Raw genomic sequence first — 27,921 nt, forward strand, 5'->3', positions numbered from 1 at the left:
CTCACTGACCTCGTGAGGAGGTGCTTGTATACAGCTCACACAATCGTCCACTTCCTTCCAAGTACAGTCTTTTTTTCACTCACGCTTCCTTCCCATCCACGTGTGTTTACCTTACCTAATCTCCTATATAACAAGAAGCATCCCTCTGGGCCGCCACTGATGTCCTCCACTTCGTCCAGCCTCCAGCGGTCAAGTCTGGCCCGGGCCACCCCGGCCATACCTTACACTTGGCTTACGATGACCCTCGCGTCTACAGCTGACTCGAACCTCGTCCTTCACAAATGCATCAGAAAAGAAAAGTCACATATTTACCTCTCTCTCTCTCTCTCTCTCTCTCTCTCTCTCTCTCTCTCTCTCTCTCTCTCTCTCTCTCTCTCTCTCTCTCTCTCTAAGTTAGGGGAAATATAAAACGAAGGAATGACTATAATTTACGGTAAAGCAAGTAACACAGAAAACAAGATGCGTTAAAAGATGTTTGGCTGGTTTTGTGAAAGGCATAACTGGAAATAAGAGCTGAGGGATAGTGCTGTAGAAAGCGTCGCGAATGACGAAAAAATTATGCCAAAAGGCAAAGATATCACATAGAGCTCACTGCAGAAAAATATGGAGTTACGAATAATCAAATCGTGTGAGCTTATGTGTGGTCAAGTGTCACGTATGAGACGGAGATAATGTATGCTTGTACAGTTAGCCATCACACCACGAGTAGAAGAGGTAGAATGAAAAGAGCTATCTAGGCCAAAGGAATGACATTTGACAACCACTGAAACGTCTCATCACGCAGCCCTCCTAACCTTCACGATACTCAGGTTGGTAGAAAAGGTTAATATACCAATCTATATATCACCGGTATGCCCGCTTTTATATAGGGATGTATATAACCGGTGTGACTATTTGTACCGTGCGGAGAGGGAGTTTACACGTGTGTGAGCGTGGGTGTATGTGTGTGTGTCATAAAGACCGTCAACGTCCAGTATATAAACGATCATCAATCGAATAATCTTGATCATCTGAGGGTGTTCAAGTTGATTCACGGCCTTACACAATCTGGCTGCATATATGACCCGTGTGTGTGTGTGTGTGTGTGTGTGTGGATAGCCATGTCAACCTTAAAGGTAACGCATGCGATAACTCACACAGTGAGGGCCGTCGGCAGGACAGGATCTCTTATGTTGCTGCTAAACAGACTATCGTGGCCCCGCCTACTCGTTTGTGGGACGTTTGGTAAGATATATCCATTTGCGGATGTCCATTCATATCCATCAGCTATCTGTCCTAATCTTAGCAACACAAATATTATGCTTTAACCAGCTATGATGAATAAGAGAGGATCGATGCCAATCATTGCTGAATATCGACGAAATTTTGTAATTACATCAGTAATCAAGAAGCCCCTCCCACTCGCGCTATTGTTTACGTTCTGGTAAGGTATTATTTTACATAAAATTCCAACTCCATCAGCCAGCTGTCAGCTATTAAGCATTAACCAGCTATATCAATTACGAAAATGTTAAATACCATCGGTTAATAAGGTAGATAAAGTCCGGCATCAGGTTTTTGCCTGCGTATTTTGGCCCAGTTAAACTATCGCTTCGATGGTCAAACTATTGCTACATCTTGTAGCTTGGCTCCGCCCAGCCGTAGGGTAAGGTTAAAAACCCTCAGTTCTGTCCCTGGCCTCACCATAGGCGGGTGTACAACACGTACAATACGTAATGAGCTGGATGATTAAGTAATGCTTCTTTAGCTGGTGATACACTCGAGTGAAGTAAATCGTGACATAATGTGATCATCTTAACCTGGATTTGTGTGAAGTGCTGTACCTGAGTAAATGTTACGCCATATGGTGTAATCACAGAGTGCGTTTGTGTTATCACGGAAAAAAAAAAGTTTATAGTGAAAGTGATATATTTCTTAGAAAATCGGTTGCAGTATGTTGTGTATCCATCAGAACGATTCAAATAACTTCAAGTGATAAGAAAACATTTATGAATTAAGGTTTTTAGAAGACAGGTGCACTGAATTGATTATAAGCTTGCGCGAACGGTTTACGAAATAGACGCCCTGTATATAGACTCGTTCCTTGGGATTCATCAGACCGACGAAACAATAATTTCCACACGATCTCATCAACAGTGCAGCAGATGCGGGAAGTGTCCCACACACTGACAATTTTAACCCCATTTCCAGTGTTAGTGCACTAGCATGGCGGTGCTATAATACCAGTGCGGGAAATACACTGGGAGAACACCGGGAGAACCAGCTAGCCTCACAGCCGGGACAGATTGTGTATCGGAAGCAGTGAAAATATTGCAAAACATTGCAATTGTCCGGTGAACATTATGATAAAGTTATTGCAGACCAGTGAGTGGCTTAAATATTACAGCACTTGTAAATGATACAGTGGATATATTGTAAAGCAAATTGGTAAACATTTTAGTGGAAATGTGTGGTAAAGTATCGGTTTAAGGACACCACTCTACGTATGGAACGGGACGAAACTGGTATCATTGCATTCCTTACCTCTACCAGAGTTTATTTAAACTAGTGTTGTGTAATTCGGAGAATTGATATTTCTTACGCAGTAAACTTAAGGTTATAGTGATAAGAGCGATTGAAATGAGGTGACCCGTGAGGAATATAGTGGAAATATTGTAACTGATGTTAAATAGTTTGAAAAGAAATTAACCGGAAATATTGTAACTTAGTGATGTTAAATCGTTTGAAAAGAAATTAACCATCAGAAAATAGTCGCAGTGCCTGAATATAGTGTCAGTGATTGGAAAATTGTTAAAAGTGATTCGTTTCCTGGAAGCCTATTGACTGGCAAGTGATGGATGGCTACTCAGCTTACACCTGCCGGGCGACGAAAGGTAAGGTAAGTAAACAATCACTTGTATATCACCATTTTTTGCCCGAAGTGAACGAAAGGTAAGTGAACAGGATTACCTGTGTTTCACCATTTTTGCTTGAACATTGTATGTCCAACATGGTACAAATAGTTTTAGTTTATATTTCAGGCGTTATTTGGCGATCATGTTTACGGTAATCGTAGGTTGTGCTACTAAAGCTGTTTGGCGATGATGTTGAGATGGCTAGGCTTTATGTTACGTTCCTACTTTAGCTATCAGTTTTTTTTTTTTTTTTACTCATTGCTAATAAGGACACCAAACAAGAACTCTTTTGTATAAGTTGTAAATTAACATAAAAGACAAGTTGTCTTTAAACGTGTTCCACTGACCATAGAGATACTATATATATTTCGGTTGCAAAGTCTAAGTTAGGTCCCTTGGAACATAACAAGAGTTATTCATTATTTCTGGCGTGGAATATATATATATATATAGATCCCTGGGGATAGGGGATTAAGAGTACTTCCCACGTATTCCCTGCGTGTCGTAGAAGGCGACTAAAAGGGGAGGGAGCGGGGGGCTGGAAATCCTCCCCTCTCGTTTTTTTTTTAATTTTCCAAAAGAAGGAACAGAGAATTGGGCCAGGTGAGGGTATTCCCTCAAAGGCCCAGTCCTCTGTTCTTAACGCTACCTCGCTAATGCGGGAAATGGCGAATAGTTTGAAAGAAAGAAAGAAAATATATATATATATATATATATATATATATATATATATATATATATATATATATATATATATTTATTTATTTATTTATCTATTTATATTTGATGTTCATATACGATTTTTGAGTTACTGGGAGACTAGAATCTATTTTCTTGTGCTGTATGGAATTTTTTTTGTAAGTTTTCATGCTTTAGAGACTGCCGAGAGTTTTGTGAAGTAGTGTTTAACCATACGTAGTTATGCTGTTATGTCTTCCTCCACTCAAACACGATATCATACATAGGTGTACACACACACACACACACACACACATAAACACATTTACACACAGATATTACGCCCCAACAACGTTCACCATCAACTTGCCCCACCAACTCATTCGTAAATACTGTTAAGTACCCGCCATCTATGCCCTTCTGAACCCCTGCCAGCATTTTCTCTTCCTGCGCTTTCCCTCACCTCCCTTACTTTCACGTCCTTCTCATCCCCAGCTCCCTCTCCATGTCCCCCCTGCAAGCACTAAGACAAGAACCCCACGCAGAAATAAAACCGTCTGGAACATATATTGCACTAAGGGCCCCATGCCACCCACAGCAATGACTTGTTCCAGTGTCTTTGCGGCACGACCGTCGAGTAAACGTGTGTGGGGATGGCATAAAGAGAGCAGTTAGCGTCCAGGGTGGTCCAGTCCTGGTGCTGGGGGGTCTTCCAGCCGGTCCCTTACCCTGAGTACTTGAGGAGGTCCTTGGATGGAAGGAGAAGACCAGGAAGATACAGAGAGGTTGTGAATAAGGTGGAAGTTGGTTGAGGAGCTTGGAAGAGAGCGGTGTGCAGTGCTGGTTAGCAGGTTGGCTCTATAGTTGAATTAGTAGGCAAATAACCATCCAGAAAGTTTATTGCTTGTATTGCAGAGATGATAGCCTGTTATCATGTATTTGCTTGTCTTTCGTTTAAGGGCGTCTGTTTTGTACAAAATGTTTTCTCTATTCAGAAAGTATTTCATGTTGTTAAAATCTGTTTTGCTGACTATTAATGACCTCTTCAGATAGGAGTTATGAAACATGCGTAACCTTCGCACATGACCCGACACTGGTATGTATTCACTTTTTGCTTGTCTTTACGGTGGTTTGTTCTCCCCGGAGTTTTCCTGGCTCTAATTAGCTAGTTCTTGGTCTCTTTCGTGTTTACACCTTATTTATGGAGGTCCGTAACTCCTCCTCCTTGGTAGACCAGTGAATTTGTCCGTCATGGGACTTACAGTGTCCTTGGTGGTCCTGCTTCGTCTGTACCATACGCTAAGTCGCATTTGGTATTCCGTTTTATAGTCTGTTTGTCCGTCCCCTGTCCATGTAGGTCCATCCCAGTCTTTGCAAGGATTTAAGGCTCTTTAACCACGCCCATTGTATACCGCGATGGGCTTTTGGCGTTTTATGACTCTTACTCAGTGGTCTTTGACTTGTCCTTAAGGTCCTTTCTGTCCCTTAATTTGTCTTTATTAGTCAGTGTTTCTTTTCCTACGTTTTTCTTCTCTCTCTCTCTCTCTCTCTCTCTCTCTCTCTCTCTCTCTCTCTCTCTCTCTCTATATATATATATATATATATATATATATATATATATATTTATTTATTTGTATCTTAAAGCTTGTATACTGTCCATGACCTTGTGGAAGCCGGTGTATACTTGCAAGACCTTGTCTCTTGCCTTGAGCTTAATATTATGTATTTGACTAGTAGTTATGAGCTAGTGATACATATATACCTACTAATCTATACCAGATAAGGTGGTCTGTCGTATCATGCGTTCCCAGTCCAATGGCTTCGACGTAATGATATACATTTAGTCTACTTTTCCAAACACAGTGTTCAGAGTCGTGTGTCTGTACCGTTTGCTAAGGATATCGCACCAGGTCATACGACGCCGGGTTTCTCGTCCATGGCGTGGCGGGCCTCTCAGCTGGGTGTCAAGGGCAGAAGTGGTGGGGCGGGACGAGGCGTGCGCATAAAGTAACAGTGACATCCCCCGTTGGTGAAGTATTAAGCTGGGCTCAGCATGGTGGTCCTGCAGCTCAAATGTTGCTCTGTGTGTGTGTGTGTGTGTGTGTGTGTGTGTGAGAGAGAGAGAGAGAGAGAGAGAGAGAGAGAGAGAGAGAGAGAGAGAGTTTACCATGAATATTATCACAGATAAACATCTCATTTTCTTAGCAGTTGCCGCTGGATGTCTGTTCGCGTCACTGGAATTCTCATTAGGTTATCCGTAGCCCAATCGTTGTATCCACCTCACACGTTGGTGTTTCATCCACCGAAGTGATTTTTGCTCCCAGCCGTTACAAGTTACTTTACCACTCAGGCATCCCCTTTTCTGTCTTACAAACTTTGGTTTAAAACTTCCAAAACTTTGAGTCACTCAAACGTTCATCCAACATCCAAACTCCCTTGTATCCATCTACAACGCCATGATTCACCCCTCTTCATTTACTACTTTCGCCACTTTTGTGTCAGCGATCTTCCCGTCTTCAGCCGCCGTCAGAGAGTGTTTTGTTCGCTCTTCAGTCTTTGATTTACACATCTTCTAATCAGGATTAATCCACCGTCCATACGTTACTTCATCCACCTTCCAGTCGTTGATTCATCCATCGCTCGGACGTTATTTCGACCACCTTCCAATCACTGATTCATCCACTGTCCAAACGTTATCTCTCCAAAAGTTGGTAATTTCTATACATTGTTCGAACTTTACCTTCCTCACGGTCCTACCTTTGCCTTATTTTTTGTTGTACTCGTCTGAAAATTTTTGAAATCGTCCTTTCTGATATTTTCCTGCAAAGCATTTACGATATTGATGTGTCTGAATTCTGTCCTCTTTTCAGACTTTTCCCTCATTCGCCTTTCAAGCTTCGCATAGTCTGTCTTACAAGGTCTCCTGCTTACTGCATCGATAAACTCGGCCTCGCAAACTCCCATCTTAATACTATTCAAGGTTTCCTATCTCACTCGAACCGCTGTCATTAACCAGGCCCCAGACTCACAGTGATCGTAAATTATTGCTTCGTTAACAAAACTGTTCTTCACTTGCACGAAACACATGAAAACATTACTCATTCGTATTTATGAGGAGTAATTTTGAAAAATGAAAAAGTACATCCGTTTCCAAATCTCGTTTGAGAGAGCAGAAAGGTATGCGTGGAATAGGAGAAAGGGGAGAGTATGGGCTGTGGGGATGAGTATGAACGGGGCGTCGGGGAAAGTTAAGAGGGTAAGGGTCACATATGAGATGCTGGGAATAATCTCTCCCAGACGAGTCCCGAGCCATACTCCATCCGGGCTGGCAAATTGAACGTTCGTGCTCATGTAATGTTAGCGTCAAACCTGTTTAACTTGCTCTTAATTTCTTGGCTCGTAAATTTTTCCTTCCGTCCTACCAATTTTATGAACACAGTAAGCGTCTTGCTTGATAATCCAGAGCATCTAAAATACGTATCCTATCAGTCGGTGTGCATCGTCATATAAGCAGATCTCAGCCTCTTTAGTATTCTGAGCTGGACGTGCTCAGAGTAAGACGTTCCCATCATGTATTTTCAGCGTGGCCGAGGTCATCTAGTTTAAAATATCACGAAGGGAACTTCATTTTGCACACTATGGGGGATTATATACGCGCACTGTGTCCGCGACGCATTAATATAAACAGGCGAACTTAAACGACCACTGGCCGTGAGCTACAGACCAATATACTACGTCGCAGCGGCCGGTCGTACCGCTCAGCGCCGTGTCCTGTCCAATGCTTCAAGAGGACTGAGGTAGGCACGGCTCTTCCTCGCTGACAAGACCCCCCCTTGATAGACTCCTTTTATTAGTTCTTCGGCTGGGGGATGGATATGTATATGTTCGCCCACTCTTACATGAGAAGCGTTTCGAAACGGGCAATTCGAAGATCACAATCTATTGAGAAAAGATAACTTATCTGGTCACACACACACACACACACATATATATATATATATATATATATATATATATATATATATATATATATATATATATATATATATATATATATGTATTTTTGGAAATTTTTTTTAATTTTCCAAAAGAAGGAACAGAGGGGGGCCAGGTGAGGATATTCCACAAAGGCCCAGTCCTGTTCTTAACGCTGCCTCGCTAATGCGGGAAATGGCGGATAGTTTAAAAGAAAAAAAAAGAAATATATATGTATATATATATATATATATAATAGAATAGAATAGAATTAAAGTGCGACTATTACAGAGAATGTAATAATATGATTTGCTTGGTATCATCACTTGCATGACTATGTGAGCGAGTTCATAGGCTTCCTTCCTCCGCCGATCAAACGAGGAGATGACACGTGCAAGGCCATAATTCAGGGGAGGACCCGCCTGGCCTGGCTGGCTAGGCAGGTCGGCCACTCCGTGAAAGCCGTGGTCGTGTGCGGGAGAAACGGGCGGGGCGGCGGTGGCCTCGGGAGTCTTCACAGCAACTTTATGGCCTGTGTTCCCTGCTGACATCATCATTCATATTCACAGCCATTGTATGACCCTAGTTGTTCCCTGCTGACATCATTATTTATGTTGAGAACCATTGTAGGAGGCTGGTGTTCCCTGCTGACATCAGTATTCATAGCCACTATCAGTGCGACCTTAGAGTCCCCTGATGACAATACTATTCTTGTCCCCAATTGCTCTATTCCTTGTCCCCTCTAAAAACATCCACGTAGTCATTTACTGTGCGATAGGACAAGTCACAAAGTGACGTGTATATCCCACAGGAGCTACGAAATATCAGCGCTCACAGGTTTCTAGACTATCTTCGGTGTATTTGAAGCGAAGATATTATAGACTTCATGTGTTAAATACACTGAGAAAACTATTGTTGTTGATGATACTTATTCATAGAAGCAGTATGGAGAAAAGTCCGCATCAAAACGCACCTCAGTATATTTAACATCGACACATGATGTCAGATGTAAATACTTCGTCTGCTTTTGTATAATCTAACTCGGGATGGATGTAGCGAGACGTATAGACTTGAGGCAGTATCATTTGAGGTAATTAAACGTAAACATGAAGTAGTATGCCGCATACAGAAAGATAGATCAGCTGTGTGCCGTGGTACGCATGGATACCTCCACGGTCATATTATGTTCAAACTCGAAGCGTTGGTTGGAAGGGCTGATCTCACAGTATTGCCTTGATCCGTGTGTCTCTCTCCGTCTATCTTTGAGCACAGATACTTTACGTTTTGGACACTCAGTATATCGATGTCATCGTGTATTTCTAAGGTCAAGAATTCGAGGTCATTGGGTTAGATGGGTAGGAGTCTTGGTTGATAAGCACTTCATTGGAGAGTTTTCTAATACCTCAATTACACACACACACACACACACACACACACACACACACACACACACACACACACACACTGACCTCACTAAGAGGCTTTAGTTCTACGCCAAAATTCAGTGACCAGATTTAAAAAAAAAAATGAATTAACATTAATCCTTCTAACATAAAAAAAAATGTGAAATCATGATTCTTGAATTTCTTTAAAAAAGAATCATATATCCTTAAAAGTCATTAGGTAAATAATTCGACAAGTCACGTGCGCGGTTCAGCATAAGTAAAACAAATGCTGAAGATGTATGAAATATATCTTTGGAGAAGAAAACTTTTTGTCTAGAGTAATATATAGCTGTCAGTGATTTTATTTTTTTTTGAAATTGTCACATCTGAAAAGGCAAAAAATGTGACTGAAATGAACTTTTAACAACAAAAAAAGGAAAAGCAAGTTTTGTTGGCTGTGATTCCTAAACAAGGATCAAGCATTCAGAGAATGATAACCAGCAGGTGACGGAGAAATATACCAGTAGAAATATTCTGATAAATCAGATGATAAAGTAAACTATTATTATTATTATTATTATTATTATTATTATTATTATTATTATTATTATCATAATTTATCATTATCATTATTACTATTTTTTTTTTCTTTTTTTTTTTTTTTTGCTTTGTCGCTGTCTCCCGCGTTTGCGAGGTAGCGCAAGGAAACAGACGAAAGAAATGGCCCAACCCACCCCCATACACATGTATATACATACGTCCACACACAAATATACATACCTACACAGCTTTCCATGGTTTACCCCAGACGCTTCACATGCCCTGATTCAATCCACTGACAGCACGTCAACCCCGGTATACCACATCGCTCCAATTCACTCTATTCCTTGCCCTCCTTTCACCCTCCTGCATGTTCAGGCCCCGATCACACAAAATCTTTTTCACTCCATCTTTCCACCTCCAATTTGGTCTCCCTCTTCTCCTCGTTCCCTCCACCTCCGACACATATATCCTCTTGGTCAATCTTTCCTCACTCATTCTCTCCATGTGCCCAAACCATTTCAAAACACCCTCTTCTGCTCTCTCAACCACGCTCTTTTTATTTCCACACATCTCTCTTACCCTTACGTTACTTACTCGATCAAACCACCTCACACCACACATTGTCCTCAAACATCTCATTTCCAGCACATCCATCCTCCTGCGCACAACTCTATCCATAGCCCACGCCTCGCAACCATACAACATTGTTGGAACCACTATTCCTTCATACATACCCATTTTTGCTTTCCGAGATAATGTTCTCGACTTCCACACATTCTTCAAGGCTCCCAGGATTTTCGCCCCCTCCCCCACCCTATGATCCACTTCCGCTTCCATGGTTCCATCCGCTGCCAGATCCACTCCCAGATATCTAAAACACTTTACTTCCTCCAGTTTTGCTCCATTCAAACTTACCTCCCAATTGGCTTGACCCTCAACCCTACTGTACCTAATAACCTTGCTCTTATTCACATTTACTCTTAACTTTCTTCTTCCACACACTTTACCAAACTCAGTCACCAGCTTCTGCAGTTTCTCACATGAATCAGCCACCAGCGCTGTATATAAAGGCAGACAGTGTGCACTGTGTGCATGTGTATATATAAGTATGTGTCTGTGTGTGTATATATATGTGTACATTGAGATGTATGGGTATGTATATTTGCGTATGTGGACGTGTATGTATATACATGTGTATGGGGGTGGGTTGGGCCATTTCTTTCGTCTGTTTCCTTGCGCTACCTCGCAAACGCGGGAGACAGCGACAAAGCAAAATAAAAAAAAATAATATATAGGGAGGTGAATGCAAGAGTTTTGGAAAGAGGGGCAAGTATGAAGTCTGTTGGGGATGAGAAAGCTTGGGAAGTGAGTCAGTTGTTGTTCGCTGATGGTACGGCGCTGGTGGCTGATTCATGTGAGAAACTGCAGAAGCTGGTGACTGAGTTTGGTAAAGTGTGTGAAAGAAGAAAGTTAAGAGTAAATGTGAATAAGAGCAAGTTTATTAGGTACAGTGGGGTTGAGGGTCAAGTCAATTGGGAGATGAGTTTGAATGGAGAAAAACTGGAGGAAGTGAAGTGTTTTAGATATCTGGGAGTGGATCTGGCAGCGGATGGAAACATGGAAGCGGAAGTGGATCATAGGGTGGGGGAGGGGGCGAAAATTCTGGGAGCCTTGAAGAATGTGTGGAAGTCGAGAACATTATCTCGGAAAGCAAAAATGGGTATGTTTGAAGGAATAGTGGTTCCAACAATGTTGTATGGTTGCGAGGCGTGGACTATGGATAGAGTTGTGCGCAGGAGGATGGATGTGCTGGAAATGAGATGTTTGAGGACAATGTGTGGTGTGAGGTGGTTTGATCGAGTAAGTAACGTAAGGGTAAGAGAGATGTGTGGAAATAAAAAGAGAGTGGTTGAGAGAGCAGAAGAGGGTGTTTTAAAATGGTTTGGTCACATGGAGAGAATGAGTGAGGAAAGATTGACCAAGAGGATATATGTGTCGGAGGTGGAGGGAACGAGGAGAAGAGGGAGACCAAATTGGAGGTGGAAAGATGGAGTAAAAAAGATTTTGTGTGATCGGGGCCTGAACATGCAGGAGGGTGAAAGGAGGGCAAGGAATAGAGTGAATTGGAGCGATGTGGTATACCGGGGTTGACGTGCTGTCAGTGGATTGAATCAAGGCATGTGAAGCGTCTGGGGTAAACCATGGAAAGCTGTGTAGGTATGTATATTTGCGTGTGTGGACGTATGTATATACATTTGTATGGGGGTGGGTTGGGCCATTTCTTTCGTCTGTTTCCTTGCGCTACCTCGCAAACGCGGGAGACAGCGACAAAGCAAAAAAAAAAAAAAAAAAAAAAAATATATATATATATATATATATATATATATATATATATATATATATATATATATATATATATATGTAATGAAGCAATTGAGCACAAATATTGGAATAAAACGAGGTCATCCTACATAGATATAGGGACATAAGATAATTCTTTACAGATATGGGAATGTAAAGAAGTAATCCTGCCGTGATATGTTTGCAATGAATTGATTTCTTTTTCCAGGAAAAGAGGAACAGAGCCTTTTTTTTTCCACGCTGATACTTTGCCAGTATAAACATCCCCAGTTACTGTGTTTTCTGATGGCATACTAGTGTGCGTTTTATTGCGATTAAAGAAAAGCGTTGTAGTTACAGAAAAGGGATGAAATAATAGGAATGATGCTGTTTATGACAAGGTCGTGACTGTAAAATCATAAGCCGTGTATAAATGATGTGTGTCCTTTATATATTAACAAAGCAACAAGTTATCCTCCTAGTGATATTTATATTACAGAAAAGGTAAACAATGAAAAATATTCAAAAATTCAATTTGTGTTCCAGGAAACAAAATGGTACGTGAATTCATAAAGTTGTCAAAGATATATTACAAAACAAAGATAAATTTCTTTGCTCTAACAGACATATTTGATTTCCTCGCTTCGAGCTCCATTGTAACATATAAAGTTTCTTGATTTACATCGATCAAAACTGAAGTAAAAGAAATATGGTCAAAGGTCGTGGGATACGGCTGAAAACACAGGTATAAAGTATGGTAATAAAAACCCTTATTTGTATACACACATATACATGCAATATATATATATATATATATATATATATATATATATATATATATATATATATATATATATATATATAAAGTAGAATTCCTCTGAGTGACTCACTTTAATTGCGCCATAATTAAGATCATAAAATTTGAGAGAAATCATAATCTTTTTCAGTACCAAACACACTGTGGATTCTTTGGCCGTGTCCATAATTTTCTCGTCTGCTAATCCTTAGTTGTGTACAAGCTTTAAATAAACTTGCGAAACGTGTTTTTTTGTCTATAATTTGCCAACATTAGTCACATCTCAGACATTATTAGAATACCCCAAAACATTGGAAAAAAAGTATTATTTCATATGCATGTATTTCAAGGAGAGGAGTTGCTAACTGTTCTTACGTTTTCTGAAGGCCAGATGAGCTGTAGGAATATAAGGAATATTTGCCCCTCTGTGAATTTTGTTTATTCTACGAATTGGATATGGTTTCATAGGGCATATTTGGGATTCTTCTCCATACACGTTTGACTGTAGGCTGTTACGATAAAGTTTAGTTTAGGCTAGGTTTAGTTATTGTACTAGGTTTGGTTCGTTTAGGTTAGGTTACATCAGGTTGGATTTATGTTTTGCTAGATTACGGAAGAGCTGGTGATAGATAAAACGCACATAAAATCCACTGCCCTATTTTCTACCTTTGTTATGCATGACAGTGTTCCGCCTCCGAGTTATCGCCCTCCTCGTAGCTGACTCCACACCAAAATTCTACGTGGTGGATAGAACAAATGATATAACTAAAGTAAAAAAAATACATGGAAGTTTTAGAATAAAAGACGCTTATGAAAACGAAGGGGAAGGGGATAAAGAAGTGTCGGTGTGTAGATGTAAGAGGAAGAACGTGAATGCAAAACCAGCAGAGATAGCAGAAGAGGCTCAGGGGTAGAACTAATTCACATTACGGTTTGTGCAGGCTTTATCTTGTGCTAAACGGTCACGCTCACACTTGCACTCTCTTCCCTTAATACAAAAATAGTCATCACACACACACAAAGAATGAAGAGCAGTAATGACTCTCTAGACCTTTGATCTTACCTTAAAACGACTTGTTCAGAGGCGAAAGAAATTTGACGTATGTATGATATTCACGTTTTATACCATCAGCCGCAGTATTTCTTATTCATCCATATGCACATATAACTTTAACTGCCGTATTGTCAAAGACAGAATCGGGACCCCTTCTTGTTTCCCACGTTTGATCGTTATTTCAAAGGGTATTCGTTGCGGGCCCACGTGGTTTGCTGCAATGTTGTGGGAACAAATAGCGGGACGCTAGAAGCACACCGCCACAAACCCACATTATAAATCTAAACTCTCTTGCAGATGAAAAAATATGGGATAGGAAATGATGTAGAATTCATTGTAAGAGTTATAAGAAAGAGCATCAATAATGAAACAGAATTATGTCGAGGAAAGTTTTGTTTTAAAAGAGTTTCTATTAATGGCGCGGGAACGCGTCTACGAACCATGTAAACATTGGCAGGTCCAGGAAATGTGAGCTGGTCGAATCTTAGTTAGTATATTATTGAATGTTCAGTTAATATCTAGAGTAGTGTGCTGTATTTTTGTTTTCATGGTGGTAGAAATATTTTCTCATTATTAATAACATGTGCATTTTATATCCTGATCATGAATGAGGTAGAGCCATATATTTGAGTTAGGTAGTTGTAGCAGATTTTTCATATACAGATTAAAAATATACCAGTAAAACCACCTATTTTTTCATATCAGAATCAAGCAGCAAAGGTAAAAAGAGTGATTACACCATACAAAATTATACAAATTTTACAAGATTATTCCAACAGGTATGTGGATTTACTGTTGTAATGGAGACATGTACTCGTATTCATTGTACTTTGTGAAGATTCTAATTTTACATTGAATTTATTTTTAAGTGTCATGCTATCTATTTTATTTGTTATACGTATTCATATGAATGTTTTCCATTTTCTTTGTTTATAAGGGCTGACAACATATAATGGTTTTCCATATCAGAGAAATGAGAAATATAGGTCATTATGAAAATTTGCATATGCTTCTGTTTTGTTTTATATTTCTGTTTTAGGTGGCTGCCGTTCCTGTTGTTTTTTCATTAGTATTGGTTTTTCCTCTCTGGTTATTATTACCCAGCACTTTACAATCTGAGACCTTCTGTAGTGGGGAGGGTTATGAAGATCAGAAAAAATATTGGGCAAGGCGTATGAAAATTGTAAAAGTACTATAGTATCAGCGTATTCTCCCCGCAGTCCCCACGGGTGGAGCAGGTGCTAAACGTTCTTAAAATAACGATCACAATTTCGGGACTATCCGCATCCTTCCATGGGGATTGAAATGTGGGTGCTTCTTCTAGGTCTTTAAGAATAGAGCCTTGAGACTCACATATGAGAAGTCCTTTTTGACTTGCATAGACTTTTATTCAGACAGCATCACATGAATGTACCATTTACCCCCTGTTTTTAAAATCTCCCTTCCTCCTCCCCAGTGTGTGTTAAGAAGCATTTATGTGGAAATCCAGCTCTCATAGGCATGTAGGGATTCTTTCAGTAGTCATATAGAACTGCCCACTCTCCAAATTTACCAGAGTAAATGACATAGACTCACACAAGTTGAAAAAAATCACGAAACCCACATAGCCTCACATCCCACAAAGGAGTATTCGTCTTATAAATTTTCTCTACCCTTGGCTCTTCCAAGCTCCAAGAGAGAGATAGAAAGGGAATCATTATGTTGTAAATTATGGGGGAATGTGAAAGAAAGCGGGAGTGATGGATGAGAGAAGGAAAATTAATGGGTGCGTAGGTAGGATGAAGACATAAAAGAGGGGACATCAGGTTATGGTTGGGGGTTGAAAATTTTTCAGTTAGGGGTCAGCCAAACACGAGATTGTATGGTGTTCAGATAAATGGGTGAAAGGTAAGGGCGTTGTTCTGAGCATAGAAAGACTGAGGTAGTGTGCTTGTGCGTATATTTGTTTTTACATGTTTGGACGTGTGTTTGTGCGTCTGAAGGATGAACTGAGTCTGTCTGTATAAGCAAGTTATATGCAGTAATTGAATGCAGCATCGTCCGTCCGCAACGTTGCATCACTCGCGACAGATTCAGCATTACCTATCACAGACACGGCTGCAGTCAACGGATGCAGCATCACCCCACGCAGACACAGAACAGCCTATCTCAGTTATATATCCCCACATGCCACACACAGAGCATCGCCCACCTCAGACGAGGCAGACGAGGCCATTGTTAAGTCTGCCGCTCCATCACGTAGGCTGCTCGTAAAGTCCTTCCTTCTTGAGGCCCGTGTGCACTGATGCCCTCTTGTGTTTCTTGATATATATATATATATATATATATATATATATATATATATATATATATATATATATATATATATATATATATATATATATATCCTTCCATCTCGATAGATGATGTAATTGTGCTTTCTGGAGGTTGCTAATAAGGTGTGCAACTTTGGGTTTCCAGTGACCAACACATTGTCTCTCGATGAACAGTTTAACAACTTCATCACCAAAGTGTCCACTACCTTTGGCATGCAGAGCAGGAGGGTCTGGAACAATGTTAAACACACCATCAACACTAAAGAGCAGATGTACTTAACATGCGCACGGAGCCAGCAACATGTAGCAGCAGTGAATCCAGACAAGTGAAGGAGCCTGGAAGTTTTGCACATTTTATTTCCAGGGTTGTTTTCTTGAATATCATTTCGATGGATGGAATAACAAACTCCAAATTGCTAGAGAAGGGTTGCGGTGCATATTCATTATTCTCCGTACAAGAAGACTCCGTTCGGTGGGTCGTATGTGCTCAAGGAACTGTTATAATGAGGGCTATAAAAAGGGAGAGGCCAGTCGGCCTCCCACACCTAAACCACAAGATGGACACAAACAGGATTAGAGGAGGTCCACCGTCACCCTGCACCACTGCAAGTTGCAGGAGTTATGGCGCTGAACATTTCGCGAGGAGGTGTGAGAAAGTAATGTGAAACGAGAGCAGAAGCATAAGGATAAGCGTAGCAGCAGGAAGCAATCAACAAACGCATGTACTTGTACCGTCAAGTGACCGCGGTGTCCCTTTAGGTTAAAGGGTCTTGCCTGCCACAACTGCAAGTGCCACCACCAAATGGTCGGCAGATACCCTCTAGGGAGCACAATTGCATCATCTATCTATATGGGATTGAAGGATATATATATATATATATATATATATATATATATATATATATATCGATTATATGTTATATAGATATGCCACCAGGTATTACAGTTGAGAGCCTGCACCACCATCCAGATGAATCTTTTTGCATGAACACATCTCGACGACTTTATGGGTTTTCAGCCAAACAGGTTCTTAGATGTTTATAGACTGTCGCATTAAAGGAAGAACCATATAAACCCACAAGAGGTATATATATATGTACCTTTTCTATTATTCGTACTTGTTTTTGGTGATTTTTGATCCCATTTGGTTAACCTTTTGACGCTCATAAACTCCTTATATACTGAATGAAAAATAGAGAAAAAAAAATATTAGAATATATAACTCGACTTTTTCATCAAGATTATTTTTATGACCTTGCAATTTCATGCTGCCTGACATCTTCATTACGTTGTCCTGCGTGAGACTCTTCACAACGTAAGCAAACTTTTACAAATAGGATCGTGAGCCGTGTAACTCGTCAACCGCCTTCGTACACTACACTCGTGAATTACTGTTCAGTTTTTACACCTCCTGCATCCCTTTTCCCAGGGGGAAGAAAGGGAGTTTGAGAAACAGTAAATAAAGATATTGGTCCCCCCCTCTCCTTACTAGGCTTCATATTAATGACCTCCTGTGACCCTAGATGGTGCACTGGGTACACGCCGTGATTCAGACGAGGCTTCAGAACCCGCAGGGACGTGTCTCGGCTGCCCACGAGATCAGCCAGAGCTATGATATAAAACACCTCCTCCAGTTTGGGTAAGAAAAAAAAAGGGGGGGGGGGGGCTTTACCTATAACTATACCTTATCTTCATTCTCCACACACACACACACACACACACACCACCCCTCTTGTGAAGTGCTACAGGTTAGAGAGATGAGACCCCGGTGCTTTCTCACTTGACAGATGCACCCGCTCGGTGTAAGGACGTCGACGACTTTACCGTTGGCGTCAGCGTTGACGACACCAGGACGCCATGTACGACCTTCAGATCTGGACCACTGCCACACACTTCCCCATTGACCCAAAACCCTGACCATATAGCCTTCCACAACGGCCGGCTCGCTGCTAACCCGTCCAGCAACTACTGTCTCACAGGAGACACCCCCCGCCCCCTAGTCTCTCTCTCTCTCTCTCTCTCTCTCTCTCTCTCTCTCTCTCTCTCTCTCTCTCTCTCTCTCTCTCTCTCTCTCTCTCTCTCTCTCTCTCGCCCCGCCCCTAGTCCCCCTCGAGGTTACTTAATCCGCCATGCTTCTTGGTGTCACTGAACAGACGAAGCTGACGGAACAAGTCAGTGTCATCATCAAATCCTCCAGAATATCATCCTCGCGTACTTTCTAGACTGAAGGCACTCGGACTCTGTGCGCTGCGACTCAAAAACATGGACGTGATTTCCATTCTTTCCAAACTCACTCGTGCCTTATCTCTTCTTCTGGTCTACCTCCATGTACACCACACAACTCGGGCAACTCGAAGACGTGCAGGAAAAGGGCTTGCAAGACCATTCTCGGTCACTCCAACGCCACCTGTCAAAGAGACCCTCAGCGCACTTGCCCTTGCGGTAGACCCTGCTGCTTCAAACCCCGCCACCCTCACCTCCCGACGCTAGACATCACCCGTCCCCACGATCACATCCGTATTCGTACAGGCCGCTACAAGGGATCATCAAGTAATGACGTCGTAACATGAAATTAAGCAAGATACTTGTTAGGAAACATGTAAAAAAAAGTAGTTTTATAGGATGAATAATGAATGACACACACACAGACACACACACACACACACAAAAATGGAATCTCGTACGCACATGTAAGCATTTGATGTGGTCGCTTGGATAAAGAAGTATACTCATTTACTCCAAGAACACACACACACACACACACACACACACACACACACACACACACACACACACACACACACACACACACACACACACACACCGACATTATTATTATTATTATTATTATTATTATTATTATTATTATTATTATTATTGTTGTTATTTTTCACACTATTCGCCATTTCCCGCATTAGCGAGGTAGCGTTAAGAACAGAGGACTGGGCCTTTGAGGGAATATCCTTACCTGGCCCCCTTCTCTGTTCCTTCTTTTGGAAAATAAAAAAGAAAATAATAAAAAAAAAACGAGAGGGGAGGATTTCCAGCCCCCCTCTCCAAATTATTATTATTATTACTATTATTATTATTATTATTTTTATTATTACTTTTATTATCATCATCATTATCATTGTCATTAAACCCCAACAACCTCTTCTATGGAGCTCCTGTAGCTTCGAAGCTGCGCTCCACTCATGAGCAGGGAAATGATGGACTCCTTTGGAGCGAGGAAGTCATCGACGAGAGTGTTCTCTTATTCCGTCCATTGAGGATGCGACAGGCTACCCGAGAGTGACTTCTCATTTGTCGTGTAACTACGTACGTGCAGGCGTGAAAGGAATAAAGGCGAAAGTTGAGAGTAAATGTGAATAGAAGGTTACTTGGAGTGTGTGCTGAATTCGAGAGAATTTGGAGGAAGTGGATTGTTTTAGGTACATTGGGAGTGGATGTGGCAACGAATGGAACCATGGGATCTGAAGTGAGCCATACGGGTGGGTGAGGGAGCAAAGGTTCTGGGCGCCTTGAGGAATATATATTGAAACAAAGGTACTGTCTTTAAGGGCAAAGATGGATATATTTGTGGTTACAGTAGTCCCGTCGGTGTTGTATGGAAGCGAGGAGTGGGCTTGAAATGATACTGTAGGATGAGGTTGGATGGGTTGGAAATGAAATGTTTGAAACGTTGATCGAGTTGTGGTAAGAAGAGGAGTATAAGAAAGGGTAAGATAGAGGTGTGGTAAGAAGAGGAGTATTTATGAGAAAGCTAAAGAAAGTGTGCTGAAATGGTTTGGATATGTGGAGAGGATAACTGAGGAGAGGGTGACTTAAGAGGCTATACATGTTAGAAGTGGAGGCAACAACAAGGGGAAAACTAAGGGGGAGGTGGAAGGTTGGTGTGTTCGGGGCCTGAACGTACAGGAGGATGTGAGATATGCAAGGGATAGAGCGGATTTTAGTGATATGGTATACAGGGGGCGAAGCAGGGCATATGAAATGGTCGGAGGAAACCACGGAATTTTCTGAAGGGCCTGCTTGTGGGTTAGAGGTTCTAGTATCGTTCCATTATACATGACAGCGAGAGACTGAATGTGACTTTCTCTTCTGTTCCTGATGCTATATCTCTAAAGTGGGAACGGGCGAACATTTATAAAGTTATATATATATATATATATATATATATATATATATATATATATATATATATATATATATATATTCTTTTTTTCATACATATTCGCCATTTCCCGCGTCAGCGAGGTAGCTTCAAGAACATAGGGCTGAGCCTTAGAGGGAATATCCTCACTTGGTCCCCTTCTCAGTTCCTTCTTTTGGATTATTAAAAACGAGAGGGGAGGATTTCCAGCCCCCCCGCTCCCTCCCCTTTTAGTCGCCTTCTACGACACGCAGGGAATACGTGGGAAGTATTCTTTCTCCCCGATCCCCAGGGATAGGTCATGGAATGTGGTAATGTCGTATGTATGTATGTATGTATGTACGTGTAAGGTGAGTACAGGACAGTTTAATTGTCGGTGTTCACTGTCATCATTGTGGAGGTTGCATCTAGGGCATGAAGGGACTTGTGATATGTTGAGTCGGTTGTTGTAGAGGTAAGTGGCGTCCAGAATACACGACGAGAGAAACTGTAACTCGTACATGCCTGGGAAGAGTAGTTTCAGATGCCTTTGTATTGATATTTGCACTGTGGGGAAATGAGTGTCATACGTGTGTGACGTTATGTGATGCCTGGAATAGCAGGTGTATTACTGAGTGGGAATGATTTGTCATTCAAGATGCCGGGAAGGTTACAAGTTGGATTCACGTCTGTCTGTGGATAATAGGGGTGACTATAGACTCATGTGGAGATGCAGACATTCTGTTTTAGAGGAGCCGCTGTTCCGATTGTGTGATATATTGTGTTGTATGTTTGTTGTCGCTTGGGTGGTGTTAGGGTGCTGTGTGGCGATTGCAAGGTCGTCTTCAAATGCGAGGAGTTTCACATAATGATTTCAGGCGGTGATGGGAGGTCATATTGGAGTAAGCTGAAGATTGAAGAGGGTTGAAGAAAACGCTGTCCCTTGGGGGACTCCACTGTAGAGATGAAGTCTTTGTGAGTGACTCTGGCTCGGCGGTCATTTATGAATTTGGTTCATTATGTTTTTGTCATTGTTGCGCAGAGTGGTGCCAAACATCCTTGGTGTGAGGATGTGTCTGGATACGGTGTCGAATGATCTGTTGAAGTTTAATGTCACTGCCGTTTCTATGTCAACAGCATATAAGTGCAAGAAAATTGTTGGATACTCTATATGAATATCAGAAACAAGGTCCAACATCATCTGATTTTCTTTTGCAATCATATTTTCCCGAAAGTTTGTCCCAAAGATCTCGTCCAAACCTTCAGACAATACACCCCACACTTCTCTCATTTTACGACCTTGTTCTACCCAGCGCCACTCACCACCGCCTCCTCCTGCTGGCCCCTGTCTCTAGCGTCGTCTGCCAACCTTTATTACCCTTAACTCTCCGTCTTTACTCCTTCCTCCTCTTTTTCCCCACACAAATCTCCGACACTTTTCTTCCTCCTCTCACTTATGGCATCCTCTACACCCTCTGAGCTACTCTGCGTCACTGTACTCACTCGTCCCGATCTACCTCTCCCTCTGCACGCCCCCCATCTAGCTTCCTCCTCCTCTGACCTCCTCCTCCTCCTCGTCCACGTCCACCTCCCATAGTTCCCTCCAATACCCTTCTCTTTCTCTTCCTCCCTCTTCCTCCTCCTCCAAGGTCATCATCGGTGCCCTCCTTACTCTCTTCCCTCCTCCTTGTCTTCATCCTCCTCCTCCTCCGCCTCCCCAGCCCTCCCCGATGCCTTCCCTCACATCTACAGAACCGGTCTACCCCGTTTGTTTATGCCATATACAGTTGCCTGCCCGGGCCCATCAAACTGGCCAACACTCCTGAGACAAACACGATATTCCAATAGACATTGAAATATATGCTTTAGCTTACCGTATGGTGATGTAGGTTCACGTTCCTCCTCAACATGAAATACGCACACACGATGCTACATCCGTACGTACTCTACAGGGACACACATGCAAGCATAACCCCTCCCCTCGCCCTTCACCCTTCCATCCGTCATCTATGAGTTTCTGAAATCCTCCAGTGCCACAGACAGCCTCGAAGGGACGGAGAGATCTGTCGCTGTTCGAATTCGTCTGTACTCTTTTGTTTATTCTATTTCTAGATCCTCTACACTGAGGTTGTTCCTTCCCATGAAATACTAACACCACTCGCCAGTGAGCACTCTTTTTTTGGAGACACACACAGTCATCAGTATAGTCTTTACGTTCTACCATAGAACCAGCAATGGCCACTTAGCGGTATTAGCGACGGTGTAATGGTCATTGTTACGATAGATCTTCCACCTTCTCGTCACTGATCTTATCGTCTCGGGAAGCGGGTCCCTCGACCAAAGTCCCCCGTAATTGCAAGTACACGATCCGTTCTCACACTTCCCCTAACCATACGCTAAACGCCCCATTGTCACCTATCTACATCAGTACCCCTCTACTCTCTTGACCCTCCCCCCGGTCTGTGCACTCGCTACATTGCCGCGCGGGGTTATGTGCCATAATGTCACGGTCATCACTCTTCATCCTCTTGTTATACCGACGGATGTTTCTCTTCGTTCCTCGCGTGCATAGTCATACGTCCTTGACCCCACATATCTTACTCAGTGGAATCGTATCATTATTTTCAGATTTTTCACTTATCCAGTTATATATATATATATATATATATATATATATATATATATATATATATATATATATATATATATATATATATATATAAGTCTACGGAGAAATGAAACACGATAAGTCCCCAAGTGCACTTTCGTGTAATAATCACACACACACACACACACACACACACACACACATATATATATATGTATATATATATATATATATATATATATATATATATATATATATATATATATATATATATATATATATATATATGATTTTTAAAGATGTGTGCATTTCCAAATATGTTAATCTTAATAATAACACACTCAACGCGTCACCAGACTCCGCCTGTATGCCACCGTCAATACCAGTTTCCCTCGCAAGTGTCTGGGAAATTTGGTTTCAGATGGGCGTACGTCTGGTAGAGTGAAGATTTAGACTGAGCGTGAGGCGGTTGTGTAATGCCTGACGAGTGATTACAGTGTGAATATTTGTCAGTGTGGTGCTTGCAAGGCGCTGGGTAAGGGGGGGAATCTGAGAGTATAGCCAGATGCATTGTAAGGCAAGGGATGTGAGCTTTTGATGTATACGTATGGGTCACCGGTTGGTTATGAAGTGGTTTAGGTGGGATTGGGCTAGAGCTGTTGCAGAGAATTGGAAGCAGAGCATGTTGCTGGAGCAGTATTGGAAGTAAACTTCTTTTTCCGCTTTGTATCGTTTGAATGCTTGTTGTTGGTAAGTAGCCAAGTGATCGTTCTAAGTGCTCTGTTTTGTGTGGTTCGTAGCTTTGTCTTGTCTGCCTTTGAAAGGTTGGATGACCGGCAGGTGAGGGTGTGGTGTAGGGTAGGAGCGGATGAACTGTTTGTAGGGGATACTGAGGAGTTCTTTCTCTGAGGACGTTTCGTTAGTTTATGTCCTCTGTATTGATGTCTGATACGAGGAGTGATGACCGTTATGGTTGGTGTTAAGTGCTACGGAAGGTTCTAGGCCGAATTCATGTCTGTCCGGGGTAAAGGAGATGACAATGGATAAATGTACGGATGATGTTCTGTTGTGAGCAAGTCAGTGTTCAAATGGCATGATGTAGTCCTCCAGTTTGTTGTTGAAGTTGTAGTATTAGGATGCTTTGATGTGTGTGAGGTCATCTGCATGCGAGAGGTCTTTCGCTCTAAGGTTTGCGGAGGTGGGGGAAGGTCAGAGAGGAAGAGAATGAGGAGATTAGAGAAAGGGCTGTTCCTTGAGGGACTCCAGTGTAGAGCTTGAGGATTTTGAAGGTGAAGTCTCTGTAGGCGGCTTGGGGACTAGCAATGAAGTTGGCTATCCATATATGTCATTTTTGTTGAGGGTGTTGTCGGTATCTTTTGTGAAGAAAATGGTAGCGCGTTAACGGTCTTAAATACTTTGCTGTTGTCCTTCGCAATCGGAACTGCGCAAGTGTGGTTGTGGCTGGTTGAAGCCGTCCATACTGTGTTGTTGGTTTGCGTGTAGTATGTTGGTGAAGTGATTGGGTCTTCAGCTGCGATGTATGGATTACATTGGGATGATTTGGTTGACTCTGTTGGTGGATCACTTTTTTCCCCAAGAGCCTGGGTATTGATGGTAGCAGTGATATATGACGGTAAGACGGATGGGGTATCTTGTCTCAGGATTCCAGACGTTTTGCCAAGAATTTTGATGCTGTTTTGACCTTGCCTGTTGCACGGGAGTATGTTGAGGTTTTCAGGGAGTTAGTGGCTGTCAGTGGGAGGTGATGTGTCAAGGTGGATATGTTGGAGATTTTTGTCGTTGTCTGATTAAAAGGTGTGGTTGGTATGCGGGTTATTCTTTGTGTGGTGTTTCGCGAGGATGCCTTCCGTGGACTTTGGTAGGTGGGACATTGTTAGTTGTGGGATACGAGCGGGAGGATCGAAGGTGGTGTGGATTATCTTTCCCGTTCACTCAACTTTGTTGCTGTTTGTCTCGCAACCAGTTGAGGGTGTGTTAGAGCGGATTCAGCCTGCACGGGTTTACCTCCCCCTCGCGAGTGAAAAGTCACCTTTGACTAGGCTCTGTCACTGCGAGCCCAGTCTCATCGAAGGATTCGCGCTCCGTAGGAGTTCTTCATTCACCTGCTGCAAGAGTGTCGCAGCCCTGGAGATGCAGGGGTTCCTTGTGGACAGAGGCCGTGCGTATCACCAGGACCCTTTCTTAGAAGGCTATCCCGGGGCAGTTGTAAAGAAAGTAAGGGTATATATTTATATATATATATATATATATATATATATATATATATATATATATATATATATATATATATATATTCTAGTAGTTTCTCTTCAAGAGGGTCTCAGAGTCTTGGTCGCCTAGGGAACAAACAGCTCCAGGCTCAAGCAGGAAAAAAAAAACCCTCCGTCAGCACTGAGCGCCTAATCTTAGAGGTTTGTCAGTGATGTTTATTCCTGACCTCTGCAAGTGTGAACTCTGTGACCCAGGTACTTGGCTGGCAGAGGAGCCCCCGACACACGTCCGTTTAATGACATATATATAAGAAAAAAAGAAACTCCGGCAAATAGACCTGGCCACTGGCAAGGCGGCGGTGGTGAGTGCACGGCTTGCAAATTTGCACCTCTTGTTTATTTCTTATTTTGGATAATGGGCTGGAGGGTGAAGGCAAGTGGCAAGCACAACGCAGACTTCTCAAGTCTTACATGAAATTCCGTGTAGTTTGTCACAGTAAAATTAGAAACATAGCGAGAGAAAAAAAAAAGGAAATATGTAAATGAAGTGTTGGCATGAAATTTGAAGAGGCAAAATGGAAATTGACAACATTCGTGTCCTTCAGAGGCACGTATGAGTGTAGAGGACGTTTCACCTGCTCAGTGCTATATACAGTCAAGATCTCACACGCGTCATTGATATGTTTTGGAAATATAGAACCAAATGATCTCCCCGCTGGCGAGACTTGACCCCGCGTGGTTGAAATATATTCCAGAATGTAGAGTCTTAAAGAAACGAAAGTAGCGTCCCTGCGGATGACGCCTGGGAAAGACTTCGTGAGGCTCTTCCTGCCAATAGGGTCAAGACTTGCATGGTCGTATGTAAAACTGATGACACTTTTGATTACTGAAGCCAAATGAAATAGACAAAGGACCCTGTTCCTTGACCCGACTTAACAGACGCGTCAGTCACGCAGAAAAGAACCGTAATCAAGAGAGCGTCTCGCGCTGCTAGCGGCGTCCATGATTAATGTAGATTTATGAAGAAACTGCCGAAGAAGACGAAAAAAAAAAAATAACAAACAGCAATTCTAATCAGTCATATCTCTTGTCTGAAGATGAATGTCCGGACGTGTGAGCGTGCGACGGGAGGTAATGGAAACCAACTTGGAAAGCATCGTCTTCATTGCCAAGAGGGAAATTTAAAGTCCTTCACGAAAGACCGTAAGGAAATCGAAAGACACCATGAAGGACCAGCTGAATTCTGGAGAGGAGAGACCATAAAGGTTGAGGTCTGCAGGTGAGAGAGATGGTCGAGAATCCGGCCCTGATGTGGGCCATCGGCGGCACCTTTCATGCATCGTAAACATCTCAGCGAGGCGGTGGCCCGGCAGGGACCACACTGGGCCACTGTAGACTACCACAACTACCGAAACCATGACCCATCTTAGGCCCGGTCGGGGCAAGGGTGAGCCATTGCTGCCACTGACTCGCCACCAACACTGCTGACACTTGGCCCACTAATGAGTCTCCTCCCCCGTGTGGGCCCAGCATGGACGAAGGGGGTCCTCACCGCATGACACACTATGTGGCCCCACAGGGGACCAGGTTAGGCCATAATCAGCTCCGCCGTGGCCCTCTGGTTAGACTTTTCCTCTGTGTGGCCCTGGCAGACTGAGAAATAGGTCAATGAAACTCGCAAGTGCCCCCACCAACCAACCAACCAGTCACCACCACCACGACCATGTCCCTCTGGTGAGTCTCCTGTATGTGTGTGTGTGTGTGTGTGTGTGTGTGTGTGTGTGTGTTGTTAGGCAAAGACAACAGATGCCAGTCACGTGCGTTGGGCAATCGGGGACTAGGTCAAGGGTCCTCACCTAAGTTATGACTTACATGCTTCATTAACGTTATTGCATATACGCTGAAAAAATTACATCCAACCATTTTTGCCTCCGCTTTTCAAACGTTTCCAGCCAAGTTTTCTTTCGGGATTCGACCAGACTCGACCGAAAGTTACTTTGTGATAAATTACTGATAAACTTTCCAAAACACACCCTGTACGAAAACATAAAACACAAAAATTACCCAATAAATTTGACCATGCTTTAAGGTGCAGCATCTTTTCTTCTTTCTTTTTTTTTCCTTTCCACTAGAATTCAAAGGGGTCATTATTCCGAAAAATTTTGATTCGCACACTAAAGTTAGAGTCGAAATTTCCGGGACTATTAGAGCATAGAGGAAAATTTGGCGTGTGGAGGGATTGTCCTCTCCAGCCTTCAAGTGTGTGTGTGTGTGTGTGTGTGTGTGTGTGTGTGTGTGTGCTGACCCTCGAAATCGACGGACGAGCGCAGTGTTGCCAGGGTTGGACTGACTGCCGATCACTGCCTCCAGACGGTGACGCTGCGTGCAGTGCCAGAGAGGTTCGTCCTGGCTGCTCCTCCATCCTTACCTTGTGATACCACACCGTCGTCCCTCTCTGCCCAGAGAAATCCAGCGGGTCGGAGGGGTAGTAAAAGGGTCGGGGTGGGAGAAGATCGAGATAATAAAGGTTTGAATAAGAGGCAATAAAGATTTAATTAAGACGAGATATATCTCTGAAGTATTCTAGTGTGTCGTGTTCGTGTTGCCCACTTTCACATTCCCTCGCACTTATTATATCTCACTTACATTTCCTAACTCATCGCCCCCCTAACCCCCACTTTCCAGCATCTTCCTCGCCATCTTATCATTTTCCACACCTCACGAATCTTTCCCATCCCTTTCCACTCGTCTCCAGTCCTTTAGGTAGTATAGTATCTACTTAGCAGCTCTCTATCTCCCTTCCCAGAACCAACTACCCTTCCATGGTCTTTTCCACGCCTCTCCAACCCCCTCCCATCTCGTCACACACCCACGGAGCTCTCCCCATACCCATCTGCCCATCCCTACCCATTCTCATATACCCTCATCCGACCCTCCTTTCCTTTATCCCTTTCTGGATTTTTCCGTCTC

The 27,921-nt window shown here is 42.5% G+C and overlaps 1 protein-coding gene across 1 annotated transcript in view; it reads left to right on the forward strand.

Annotated features, from left to right (window-relative positions):
• Positions 1 to 1,683: 1,683 nt before the first annotated feature.
• The window catches only part of LOC139747260 (uncharacterized), a 292,326-nt gene continuing 266,088 nt past the window's right edge, over positions 1,684 to 27,921 (forward strand). Inside the window, exon 1 of the mRNA XM_071659355.1 lies at positions 1,684 to 2,873. Within this exon, the coding sequence (XP_071515456.1) occupies positions 2,838 to 2,873 (36 nt within the window). The 5' untranslated portion in view covers positions 1,684 to 2,837. The remainder of the gene's footprint in view (positions 2,874 to 27,921) is intronic.

The sequence above is a fragment of the Panulirus ornatus genome, chromosome 68 (genome assembly GCF_036320965.1).
Source record: "Panulirus ornatus isolate Po-2019 chromosome 68, ASM3632096v1, whole genome shotgun sequence".
Classification (NCBI taxonomy): domain Eukaryota; kingdom Metazoa; phylum Arthropoda; class Malacostraca; order Decapoda; family Palinuridae; genus Panulirus; species Panulirus ornatus.